A 13843-nucleotide genomic window follows, 5' to 3' on the forward strand; every position below is an offset into this window, starting at 1 on the left:
TTTTTTGTAGATTTCACAACGCAATGGGACGGGACGCGGATGGGACAGATGATGTTCCTGCGCAAGTCGTCCCGGATCTTCTCGCCCTCCCAGATTCGTTGCGGCAGTAGTTGGTGTATCGCATTTAGTAGACCCGTTCCATCGGATTTTAACGGCTCGGCTGGAATCTCGTCCGCGCTCGACGCTTTGTTTGATTTCAGTCACCGCACGGACTCAACTCCTTCTGCTGTCAGGGGATGTGTAGTGGGGCCAGGATCACCAATATCGCCAGTAGTCCTACTTGTATAGGAGTGCCAGATCTCAGATTCAGAAACTCTTCAAAATAGGACTGCTAGGGTTTGTTGATGCTGCTGACAGTTTCCAGTCTATAAGCTTGTCTGGTGCATCTATTAGCTAAGCTTCCATTAATATTCAGCAACTGCTCGTCAACATATTTCCGTATCTTACGTTTAGCATAGGTAGCATAGGTGATAATTTTTCCTACCAGGGGGGCTGCTTATGCCTGCACCGTAGCATCGCTCAGGAGTTTAACAGCCGCGAAGTTTTTGGTAGTGCTGATTCCCGATTGGTGCACTGAGGAGAAAAATTTCTACCGCTCTCAAGGAGCAATTCAAGTTGGAAGAACTTCACTCAACTTCACGCCATCAAATATGTTCACTGATATAGTTAAGATAGGTTTGAGTTTATAAAATTAATTATGAATTGAATCTAGATTGTTTTTGCCCTAGCCCTTCCCAGTCCAGTCCTCCCATGTACTTAGGGTTCTCCCAATTATGTTTAAAGTGGCAGGGGGTGAACAATCAGGTTGGGGTGGACCGCCACAGGACCACCATGTCATCTGAACCCCTGTTAAGAAGAAGGGAAGGTGAGGGCCCTCGCGCGTAAGTGCCCGAATCGGCTCAAGGGTAGTACTTCCCCATCCATCCTGAGCGGCTTAGTTTCTTTGTGAATTTGTCCCCTCCTTTATTACCCCGTGTTGCAGATTTGCTCCTTTGGGTTTGAAATTTTTGGTGGTATCAACACGCCTCGAGACTTCACGTCTCTATTAGAGTAGTTTACCTAGGGTAGGTTTAGTTTTTCTTGACAATTGGAGTATGTGATAAAATCTCTGTATCCTGACAGGGAGATAATTTTTGAGAACCAAGAACCCCGGCCCTCATTTCGCCGAATTGCTAGCATTCGGGTTAGCTCCAGCGCGTGCCTTCCGGTTCCATATATTATCTCGCGGAATCGGTGTTTATTTATTTATTTATTTAATGAGGACAATACACAGAAAGCAAATTTCTTATTACATATTGTCCTCAGAGGGAGGAGCAAATAAATGGCATATTTTGCGCTTAAAGCTAGAGAGGGACATAGAGTCAAAGGAACCAAGCTGTAGGGCATTGTAGGACCGGCAAAACCTTGGGATCGGAGAGTGAAAGTAAATCTTGAGCTCGGCGAAGGGTACATCGAAAATGTCCGCATTACGTGTGTTCTGAGATGAGGCGATACGGAGAGTAATATCTGAGTTGGCGGAGCAGTCCATCAGACCATTGCAGAGTTTGAAAAGAGTACACATATCAAGGAAGATACGGCGTTGCTGTAGGGAGGGGAGATTGAGGGTGCGGAGTCGTGACGGATAATCAACCCGTGGAAGGTTCTTTTTGTAAAAGAGGGTCCGGGTGAATTTGTGTTGTACAGCTTCAAGAACGCGGCCGTCACGGATGCGGTAGAGGAACCAGACTACACAGCAATATTCAAGGATGTTTTTGACAAGGGAATTGAAGAGTGTTAAGGAGGTCTGGATTGAAGTAAAGTCGGACGACGAACGTAGGATAAAACCAGACATTTTGGAACCTCTATTGATGATGTCAACGAAGTGGGAATTGAAACGAAGTTTATCGTCGAATATTACACCCAGGTCTTTGAAGGAGGTTAGTAGTGAGGGGGGTTGTCCACTGAGAGAATAGGAAAAGGATGATGGGGAGGGTTTGAGGGAATAGCGCATCCAGTGGCATTCGTTGACATTCAGTGTTAGCTTGTTGACCGAACACCAACGGGCTAAATTATCAAGGTTGGATTGTAAGAGAGCACAGTCCAATGGAGACGAAACAGAGGCAAACAATTTAAGATCGTCTGCGTAAAGCAAATACGGACAGGTGAGGATGGAGGTGAGGTCATTGATAAAAAGCCAGAAGAGTAGGGGGCCAAGTGTAGAGCCTTGGGGAACACGAGAGTAAGGAGAGAAGGAACCAGATGCGTGACCATGAAAAGAAACTTTGCAGGAACGGTATGAGAGATAGGAGGAAAGCCAGGAGATGACTGAGGGAGGGAAGTCTAGCGAAGAAAGTTTAGAGAGGAGAATGTGATGGGCAACGGTGTCAAAGGCTTTGGAGAAATCAGTATAAACAGCATGAGAATTCAAGCGTTTAGCAACAAAGTTGGTAAAGACCAGAAGATTTGAAGCCGTTGATATATGTTTCACGAAACCATGCTGCTCTTTGACAATGAGTTGACCGATGTGCGCTGTCAACCAGTCGTTGACGTATCTTTCTAGGATTTTGGAGCAAGGGAAGAGAAGGGAAATGGGGGGGTAGTTCACAGCAAGGGAAGGTTCTCCGCTCTTGAGGATAGGGATGATAATTGCCTCTTTCCAGAGATGGGGAAAGTAACATTCTTGTAGACTTTTCTTGTAGATTATGCTCAGGAGGAGGGAATTGTGTTTTCTACAGTTAAGGAAGAAGAGGTTAGGAAACTTATCGGCGCCAGGTCCGACATTGGGATCACGATTACCAATGAGGAACTCAACCAAGGAAGGCGTAAGGAGAAATTTAGTGGGATTACGAGAATTGCGTTACCGCGGGCAAGGGCGGCTTTGACGCTCAATAAGTACCTTTTACTCGCTTTTCTAACCATTGACTTCACAGTAGAGCGTATAACCTTAAAGTGAGCAAGGTCGGCGTCATTCTTAGAAGCCCGAAACTTCTTCTCCAGTGCATGTTTCAGGCGAATGTTATTAAGAATCTCTGTTGTGAACCAAGTTGGGTACGAAGGTGGGCAGGCAGGGGAAGAAACGACATAACCGGAGAGGAGATCGGACAGGATATTGTAAAAGGAGTTTAGAGCTTGATCACATGATGAGTTGCTTAATATATGTATCCAGTTGAAAGGCGTTAAAACTGAGTTCAGACCATCATAACATAACATATAACATATTAGTTGGGACTTCTTTTTCTTCAGCCTTTGTCCCGTTCACAAGCGGGCTCGTCTCGTCGTGATCGGTATCGCCATTTTATTTTATCAAATGCCTGATCTGGATACAATCTCGAGGCTCTTAAAACCACATCCAGCGTATCAAGCCACCGTTTCCACGGAAATAAAAAAATTATGCAAGTATATATGCAACCGGGACTAATCCTCCCCCCTCCCCCCCAAAAAAAACTAGGCAACTATCCTAGTCCGACTGCAATTCCACAAAGCATCCTGCAACCTACTCTTGCTCTTCAGAGGGGCATCCGTAACATCGGCGAAACTTCTTGAAAGGCATCCTAAATACCTCCACGAGTATTACGTATACCTACAGTTGGCTCCTTATTTGCTGCATAGTTACTTCATTAGAAGTTGAGTCGTCTCATACTGACTGTGGCGTTCAAAATTATCCCGATTATTTGATAAAACAGTAAGAGAACTATGTGAAAGTGAAAGTCGCTATATTAGCGGCCTAAGAAGGGAAAATAACATTTGATGTCAGTCAATATTACCTTAAGACCGTGAAGAAACCCTGACCTTGGAAAGTTCACACTGAACGGTTTCAAGATTATCTACTAATATTTACAGAAAACCTAGGAAGCTTAATTGAGCGGAAGTCAAGGTTAAATCAACACGAGATCAATGCTTTGGTCAACGATACCTTACGCACCGCCAAAAACATTGACCCTATTCATATGAAACGCAGTTCAAATCTACCTGCCCACGAGTCTCTTAATAAGCGTTAATGAAAACGAAAGTTGATTGGAATTACTCTTTACTCCAATCACACATTACCATTCAATTTTATTTGTATTTACTGCTAGTCGATTATGAATTTTGGTAGCTAAGAAGTAGAAAGAGCGGAGGTAAATTCAACTTAATCCATCGATGAACTGACATTCTACGAACCTCTATCTACAGGATCGGATAAAGTATTATTTGCGTGTCATAATGGTAGAGTTTAACTTTGAACCCCATCCCTGTAAAGGAAAACAAGGTTAAGAAGGGAGAAGTGGAGTCCTTTTTTCTCCAATACCGTTGAAAAATGGGGGCAGTCACCAGTCCTTAAAAAGTTATGGCGTTTTATGTGTGGAGTATTTTGAACTTTTGTATTATTTTGAACTTTGATTCCCCAACGGACCCCCGGAGAGGGAAAGAGCAAAGAGGGAATGTTGTAAGGTTATGATGCCCGAAGATATCCTTTTTAAGGTTTTGTGTGAAACAAAACCTTATTAGAATCGAGACGGTGTCTGTCTGTCCGTCTGTCCGTCTGTCTGTCTTTTTTTTTTTTTGAGGAGGTGGAAATCTTCAAAAGACACTGGTCTGAACACACCAGCGTGTGGGATTTTTACCCACTAAAACCACCCCCGACTCCCTCCCTGCCCCGCGGAACCACCATAAAGTATTACATCACGGGGCGGAGTCAGCTCACTCTAGCTTAATCCCATTTCTTCTATACGCGGCGCACGTGACCGCGCTTTTCTCCTTTCCTCTGCCTTTCGCAATTTATCTTGAATAGATGCGACCATGGAGTTGACCGCATCCCAATTCTCTTGATGTGCTAGCATTTTCGGCACCAGATTTTCTGGTACCAGCACCTCTCCTAGAGTCTCCTCTAGATTCCTCCTTTCTTCCACAAATCTAGCGCAGTGGAAGAATACATGCTCTGGGTCCTCTGGGACTCCATCATAATTTGGACAGTCGGGTGAGGTCTCCAATTTAAACCTGTGAAGGTATTGGAGATATCCTCCATGTCCCGTAAGAAACTGGGTGAGATTATAATTAATCTCACCGTGTCGTCTCTCCAACCACTCCTTGATGGCAGGAATGAGCCTGTGAGTCCACCGACTCTTTCCCGAGCCTTCCCACCGCTCTTGCCATCTATTTATGGATCTCTCCCTCTCAGTGTTCTTCGTCTGCGATAAGGGAGAGATTGGCTTCGCATGGTATATATTCGCCATCTCATCTGCCAAGATGTCAATCGGCATCATTCCAGAGATGACGAATGCTGCATCATCTGAGACAGTCCTGAAGGCAGAACATACCCTCAGAGCTGTCCTCCTGTAGACTGCATTCAGTTTGCTAGTGTTAACTGACATCCGCAATGCCTCGCTCTAAACTGGGGTCGCATAGAGCATGATAGAGGTCACCACCCTGGCTATAAGCAACCTAGAGGTATGCCGTGGCCCTCCCACATTCGGCATCATCCTCGGCAGAGCCATACTAGCAGTGGCTGATTTATCACAAACATACTGTACGTGTTGATTATAGCTGAGCTTCCTGTCTATCACCACCCTCAAGTATTTGATGGTCGGCTTGGAAGTGATGATATGATTCCCGATTCTAACACAGGCGTAATTTCTCTTCCGGCGCTTCGTGATGAGGACCGCTTCTGTTTTTTCCTCCGCAAGCGTCAAACCAGAGCTCTCCAACCAGCATTTAACAGCACTGATTGCCTCACTTGAGTATAACTCAGCATCTTCAAGATGCTTTGCGACAACAACCAGTGCTATGTCGTCAGCGTAACCCACCACTGTGGCTTCCTCGGGAAGGGGAAGGTTAAGTACATCGTTGTACATGATGTTCCACAGTAGTGGGCCCAATACGGAGCCCTGTGGGACACCCGCGGAAACAACATACTCCTGGGGTCCATCATCAGTGTCATACCAGAGCCTCCTTTCAGTTAAGTAACTATCGACGATAGCAGCGAGATAGGCGGGAATACCAACTTTCGCTAGGGATTTGCGTATTAGATTCCAATTGGCCGAATTGAATGCATTTTTCACGTCCAGGGTTACTACCACGCAGTATTTGCTGGTACTACCCTGTCCGTGAATTGCATCTTCAGCCAAGCCAGTAATCAATTTGATGGCATCAGTGGTTGATCTGGTTTTTCGGAACCCATACTGCCGATCTGAAAAGCCGCCTTGGCTCTCAACAACCGGGAGTAATCTATTATAGATTATCCGCTCCAATATTTTCCCTACCGTGTCCAAAAGACATATGGGTCGGTATGACGATGATTCACCTGGAGGTTTACCAGGCTTAGGCAGAAGTACCAACTTCTGTCACTTCCAAGCCGCCGGAAATATTCCTTCGGACATGCACGCTTCGAACAACTCAGCGAACATGTCCGGCCTGGATTTGACGGCAAGCTTAAGGGCCTTATTCGGTACTCTGTCCAGGCCCGGTGCTTTATTGTCTCCTATTCTACCGCATATTTCCAGCAGTTCGTCTCGGGTGACTGCAGGAATTGCCGTCACATTCAGAGGTGTTTGGAATATGTCGGTGCTCTCCTCTTGCTGGGGGAATAACCCCTGGATGATTTTCAGCAAGAGGGTGGGACACGTGATCTGCGGAGAGGAGCGGCCTCTGAATCGTCCCATCACTATTCTATAAGCACTCCCCCACGGGTTTATGTCCGCTTCTGAGCAGAGCTCCTTAAAGCATTTCGCCTTGCTTCGCTGGATGGCGAGCTTGAGGCTTTTGCGGGCTGCTTTATAGGCGCACTCTTTCTGCCCCTGATCGACTCTACCTACCGCCCTCTGAGCCGCTCTTCTGGCTCGGTGGCAGGCTGATCGAAGACCGGTCAGTTCATCATTCCACCAATAGTTTGGTCTTCTATTGGGGAATGAGCACCTCCTAGGCATAGACGCGTCACATGTTTTGGCGATGCATTGAGCCAGATGGACGGCTCTTTCCGTAGAGGCGCCTGCTTTATCAGGTTGATCTAACCACACCTGTATGAAGGTCTGCTCATCCAAAGATTTTGCAGACCAGCCTGAAATATTTTTCGGTTGCAGGCATGATAGCTCTTTGCCCTGTGGCTCGACACATGTCTCAAAGAAGATTGCCTGGTGATCGCTGTGGGTGTAGCGTTCGCTGACGCACCAGGACATACCACGCGCCAGCGCAGGGCTGATAAAGGTCAGGTCTACAACCGACCCTAACCCCCCTTTCTGAAAGGTGTTTACGGCACCTTCGTTAGCCAAAACCATATCCAGCTGCGCAAAAGCCTCTAATAGACTGCGCCCCCTTAGCATTTGATTCTCTGCTACCCCAATCTAGGGCCCAAGCATTGAAATCACCAGCAATCACCTTTGGACTTCGTCCCCTTGCGTCGAGAACAAGATTATCAAGCATTTGCTCGAATTCAGGCAGTGTCAAACTTGGTGGGGCGTAGCAGCTGTATACATATACACCATTTATTTTCGCCCACACAAAGCCACTGGCTGCCTGACTTGCAGTACATTGTATGGCTTGTCGACCACAAGCCCATATCGCCGCTCCACCAGTCGAATCTGTGACCCATACGCCACCGTGGCGGTTTCGGTACGGTTCACTTATGATGGCAACCTCCATCTTAGATTCGAACGTGGTCTGCTCAAGTAAATCCTGAGCGACCCAGCAATGATTGAGGTTTATTTGAATAAACCTCATTTTCTCATTGCAGTGAGCGCCTTCCTAAATTCCGGACATTTGCCACTTCCGGCAATGTGCCGGTTATCCTGTCCCTCTTTGGCTACGCACAATAGGCATTTGGGGTCCCTATTGCACTCTCTGGCAATATGGCCTTTCTCCCCACACCTTCTGCATCGATCGGACCGATCAATGTTGCTGGTGCATGCCTTCGCGAAGTGCCCAAACATGAGGCATTTAAAGCACCTCTTTAGTGAAGTTTGCTCCCTTAAACGGCAGACAACCCATCCAATCCGAACCCTTCCGGCAGCTAACAAAATCTGCGCTACCTCGGCTGGTACTCGTATTGTGGCCGTTTGAGTGCCACCATAGGCTTTTCGTAGGCCCACAACAGTGGGCACAACTTGAATTGCTCCTTCAGAGCAGTACAAATTTCTCCTTTCGATGTAACTTCATCGAGATCCTTACATTGTATATAGATCTCATGTTTTTGGGCACGCACTGCGGCATTCTCCCCAAGTGAGTTTTTCACTTGAGTTCGAAAGCCATCAGTTTTCCCACCGCTGGATCTTTTCAGCTCGAACATGAGATCCCCTTTCTGGGTTCTTCGGATTCTGTTCACATTTCCGCTCAGATCTTTTAGGTCGGGATCAGCTTTGACCTTTTTGAGTATCTTCGCGTAGGACAGATTACCCTTACTGGAGATAACAATCGCATCTGGACGAGTTCGCACTTTTGCTTTTCGTTTCGCTTTTTTATTGGTAACTTTAGTCCATCCATCGTTTTCGTTCGTCTTGGGCTTCGCAACGCTGGTCGAGTTTCCTAGATTCGCTGTATGCTTTCCTCCTTCTGAACTGTTGGTGTTGATTTTCAGGATGTCCTGTCCGCCTATTTTTCTCTTAGGCGCCTGCTGATTATTTATAGGATCCCCCTCTTTTTCACGTACTCGCTTATTTCGCTGGGATTCGATGGTAGTACGGTTAGGCGTCACTTGGGTCGCTTGTGATACTGTTGGCACAGCGGGGTTCGGTGTGTTCTTATTATTCTTTTCCTCCATCTGTGGACTCTAATAGCCCTCACCATATTCTTTATGGCTTGGTGCACGTTGTGCTTGTCCTTGATAAGCTCGGACAGCTCAACTATTTTTGTCCCAAGCTGGGTGAAGGGTAATTCCTCCGGATCGGGACTCTGCTCCCTATAAGGCGCGGCAGGGTTACTCCTTTTACATGGTCCTTCACTTTTGGCCTGTACTTTATCCTTCATCGTCTTTGGCATTGGTGGAGATCTCAAAGTTGATGAGCTTCTTTTGAATGGATCTCTTCCTTGTTCCTGGAGCACCTCCTGCTGTCGAGCATCTTGAACATGTGCGGTGGGTGTTGTCACGGTTTTTGTTGTCCAAAAAGCTGCTTTTAGTTCATCTTTGTTTGGTCTTGTTATTGGTGTTCTCGGTAAAGTCGTACTTCGCTTGAACACTTCCTTCTCCAGATCCAAATCACTTGTAACATTATATGCCAAGGTGACCAAGTTGTCCACCATCGAGGCACTGCGGTCGAGGGATATCGACGACCGGGAGCCCACTTGCTCACTCCCAAAAGCCGCCGGTACTGGGGTTCCGAGCCCCTGCACCGTAAGTTTACTCCTTCTCTCGTCTTCCATGGTGGTTTTATGTTCTGGGTATCCTTCCCATAGCCATTTTGGTCCACGCACCAGAGATGAGCAAACACTAGCTCATACACAGTCAGAAAAGAAAAGTGCATGAACACATATTTACACATCAATAGGTATGCCCCTATCCGCCACCTGGGGTCGCGCCTGATGGGAGATCTGGCAACTCCTCACAGGTCTGTCTGTCTGTCTGTCTGTCCGTCACACGCATTTTTCTCGGAGACGGTTGTAGCGATTGGCACCAAATTTGGTAGAAAGGTGGGAACTGTGAACGTTCACGCATATAGTGAGTTACATCCTTTTACGACGAATTTAAGGGGGAGTCCCCATACATGCAAAGGGAGGGTGTAAATTTTTTTTTCATCAAATATAGTCATGTGGGGTATCAAATTAAAGATCTCGATTAGTACTTTTCGAAGCCAGTCTTAGTTTTGACATTTGATGAAAAGGTGGGGAGTGCGGGGGATTGAAAGTGGTCATTTTTTTAACTAACCCATTCTCAGAAACTACCCAACCGAAAAATCTGAAAAAAATCAGGGGGCTGTCACTATATGGTGCCTAGACTCCGAAATACCCTCCATACCGATACCTGTTCAAATAAAGTTAATAATAGTACATTACTATAATTTTTAGTAATTGACAGGAAAACCCCCCTTAAGTTCACCCTAGAATCACAAAATTTTGCAACAATATAGGCTACAGCATAGAGAATGATCCTGCCAAATGAAAATCGCACTATTAGTAATAAAGTAATACTAGGTCAAAGCGGTCGCTTCTCTGCAAATTCGAGACTATGAATGTCAATATCACTTGAAAGTGGCTATTTTCGCATAATATATGCATATTTTACGTGCTACATGCTAATGGGACAAATGCACACCCAAATCTCTTTATAAAAGAAATACACAAAACCTTTCATACCTGAAGCGTCTAGCTTCCGGTTTCCCGGCCTGTTTTTCTTGTGGAAGGTGGGATGGGGTTTGTCAGCAGCTCTATTTAAACACCGGGGATCTCTCTCCAGACAACATTGTCGAAAAGATGCTGAGGACTGCTGACAGGTGAAACCATGTTGCCCATTACGTTCGGGCCCTTCTCGTTGCTAAGAAGATAGAACCTCGACCGGTGGAGGAGCCGGATGGCAAGGGGTTCCTTGAACTGATTGTTCCCTTCCTCCTCTCCCCTCCCGTTGGTGAAAGGAATTCCCTGATTTGAAGGCTCCGCAAGGCAGGAGAGTCCGGGGACTAGCCCGAAGTAATGTGACAAACGGTTCCAGGCTAGCTCTCTGACGATGGGGAGGTGTTTAGTTGGTAGTCCGACGACGTACCGAATTGGGAGTCCAACACTGTGCGCGTAAATGCATGCACCTACCCTACCCAAAAAAACAAAAAAACTAAAACGGCCCAAGGATGCCAAAGCAGGATAGGAATTTTTAGGAGCCGGTGCGGACCCACGTGAACTTTTGTTTAATGACATTTGAGGGATCGAAGTGTTCAAATAACCATTCTCCCTATGCTCTCGAAACTGGCTAGCGTAGAGGCATGCAAGCATGTGTCAAGGGAACATTTCGTTAGAGCTTCAATATTTGAGAGTGGACCTTCACAGCCAACTTCGTCAGCTCTTTAGGGGTTTGGGGTAGCTCTCCTCTCTTAATCGTCTCGTTTGGCCACCCATTAGTCATTACAAAAGTTTGGTGCGAACCTTATCTTATCTTTCAAGTGGCTAGAACCATATTTTTGATGGGAAGAGGACGGGGCCAATTAGAATAGTCTTCATAGGTGAAGTTTGTAGTTTGTTTGGTCTTTGATATCTTTCAATCGTGTATTGTTCAATTTAATTAAAATAAATAATAGTTTAATATAAAAATTGTTTCTTTTTATTTTCATAAAAATCATCAACTTAACAATATAATTGATTCACTAGTTTTTCCCCCGTTCACGATTGTTTTCAATCTTAAAAACCTGTCGACAGATCCCTATTTTAAAACTTTACAATACTATAAGACTCTATGAATTAAGGGTGTCCTAATCTAAACAAATACATTCTTCTCTACACTCTAACAAACTAACATTATCGCATTCAGAATTTAACATTATGAATAATGTTTAATGTGTTTTCCCAGGAAAACACCTTACAGTCTATTTGCTTCATTAAAAACTATCTTTATGTACACGAACACTTTTCAAGGATTTAAGGGTTGTTTTTTTCCGTCCGTCCGTCCATCTACCGAAGGAAGAAAGTTCAGAAAATATCAAAAAGATTTGTATAACTGAGTACTAGATTGGAAGATTGGAAGACCCGTATGGACAATTGAGTATTTTATCTTTTTCCAGAACTTTCAAAAGATTTTTTTTAAAAAACAACTAAACTTATTGAACTATCAATTTGTTATCCTATTACAGGTCCTTTTTCGTCGTGCTGTCGTTATTGTTGCTGCTGACTGTATTGTTGTTTGATTCTGAAGAACATGACTTGATGGTGGCTTTCTTATCGGCGGGTTTTGTATAGTTTTTCTTGGCAAAATCATCGAATAACATGTAGAAGAAGATAGCATTTGGCAGAGTGAAGCAAACAGACCATCTTGGATATCCGCAGTCGGTGTACAAAAGTTGAGCAGAGTGAAGGAAGGCAATGCAGAATTGGATCTGAAAATAGGAGTGACAATTTTAGTTATCGAGAATATCTATTTGTTTCCGGTTTTAAGGGGAGGGGGAGGGGGCTGATACTCACCATTTGCATTTGGGTGATGTATTTTTTCCACCACAAGTATTTTTGGATTTGTGGTCCCATAGCTGACAACAGGTAGTACGAGTACATAACAATATGAACGAAGGAGTTGATTAAACCAATTAGGGTTCCGTGTCCTCCTGGATAGTACTTGGTTGTTCCCCAAGAAATCATTGGCATGACGGTGTGATGGTATAAGTGCAAGAAGGTAATTTGGCGATCTTTCTTGCGCAAAACGAAGAACACAGTGTCCAACAGTTCCGTGATTTTCGCAAGGAAGTAGATATGAACAGTACGCGCTTCCTGAAAATTTATTGAAATTTATATTTTTTTGTTTGTTTTAAAGTGAATAGTTTTTATGATGATTTTTATCTCACTCGAATAGCTTGGGGAGTGTTTGAAGTATCAACTGGCTGACATCTCCAGCTGTAATAATTCAACCAGGCTGCATCGAGACCCTGTTTAAATATTAATTATTATTAAATTAAATATCTAAATATACAACTATTGCTAGAAAGAAAAAGATATAAGATATTATATGGTATAAATTTAAAATTTTGAGTATTTCTTCGCCAAATATCTTCCAAAACTTTCAATAATGACGACAGATATGTATCTAACTCAAATTTTACCTCATAGAAAATATAAATACTAAGCGCAACTTGGAAGAAATTATAAACAATTAATGTTTTCTCCAGTTGGAATGGTTTTCGATTGGCCATAAATTTAGGACCCCATGACGTTACGAAGTACAACCACGCAATGAGGATACCGGCAGCCGGAAGTGGTGACTTAATCAGAAGCCAATCATTTGTTCGAGGATCTGAAAGATTCATTGAATAGTTTTTTTAGATACAAATGTTATTTGAGAAGGTTCCTGGCTTGCTTTAATCCCATTTTTACCGTGCGTCGACTCTCACCTGCTAAGTCAACAAAAAGATAGTCCCAGTATCCAGAAGTTTTATTGGCTTCGAATTCCATTTTTTTGGGTGGGGTTGATATCAATTCCAGATAGTTATGTATTGTCGAATCTTTTTTTTTTAATGTCTTATCTGCACAATTACAACGAAAACGACGCTTTCCCTGAAAATAAACAAAATGTTTGAATTTGAGTCAAAATTTATAGATTTCAATGTGTTCAGTGAATTAATATTCATAAAGACAGGAAAGGGTGATTTATGCAAATCGTCCACTGTTACCTTAGAGCTAGACGAATACGAAAAATAATTAGCGGGAAAGCTACAATCACGTGTTACCTTCAATGCGCATAGCAAACAATGGAGACATTTTCAAACGGAAGCCTCTCTAAATTCCAGAAAGGAAACATTGTTTTTAGTGTGAATGAACCAATTTCTTACAATGTTCTGTGTCTTCAGTCGCCGTTTCTAATTAAAGCGATTACACCAGGTAATTAGGTAACAGCGGAATTATATTTCCTACATTTCAATTGTGAAATGTTCGAAGGGTATCGGAATTCGAGACCCTGCATGACGTTCCATTCTTACAAAGTTCAAATATCGAGCGCCCAATGGAATGTTGTAAATTACTTTTCTTTCGATTAAAAATGTATAAATTTTAATGAATTTGTCCCCATTTTCGAGTAGTCAGTGGTTCGTAGGTACGAATTATAAAATAGCTTTTTCTTGGCTTGATTCGCGGTCATGCAACCGGCAAAACTGCAACATGGGCTTTTTCTCTTCCCGAAGATCATCTACATTTTCTGGTATCTTCTTGGGTTTGTCTCTTAACAATTTTGTCTTTTTTTTGTTGTTGGTCACTCATTTGAATTATGCTGTGGACTTTC

The 13843-nt window shown here is 44.0% G+C and overlaps 1 protein-coding gene across 1 annotated transcript in view; it reads right to left on the minus strand.

The window, feature by feature from the left end:
• Nucleotides 1-11171: 11171 nt before the first annotated feature.
• LOC119651465 (elongation of very long chain fatty acids protein 7) overlaps nt 11172-13843 on the minus strand; it is a 29567-nt gene continuing 26895 nt past the window's right edge. Inside the window, exons 2-6 of the mRNA XM_038055072.1 lie at nt 12960-13122; nt 12672-12862; nt 12417-12497; nt 12043-12342; nt 11172-11957 (exon numbers count right to left, since the gene is read on the minus strand). Coding sequence (XP_037911000.1) covers nt 11709-11957; nt 12043-12342; nt 12417-12497; nt 12672-12862; nt 12960-13020 — 882 coding nt within the window. The 5' untranslated portion in view covers nt 13021-13122 and the 3' untranslated portion in view covers nt 11172-11708. The remainder of the gene's footprint in view (nt 11958-12042; nt 12343-12416; nt 12498-12671; nt 12863-12959; nt 13123-13843) is intronic.

The sequence above is a fragment of the Hermetia illucens genome, chromosome 3, assembly GCF_905115235.1.
Source record: "Hermetia illucens chromosome 3, iHerIll2.2.curated.20191125, whole genome shotgun sequence".
Lineage (NCBI taxonomy): Eukaryota > Metazoa > Arthropoda > Insecta > Diptera > Stratiomyidae > Hermetia > Hermetia illucens.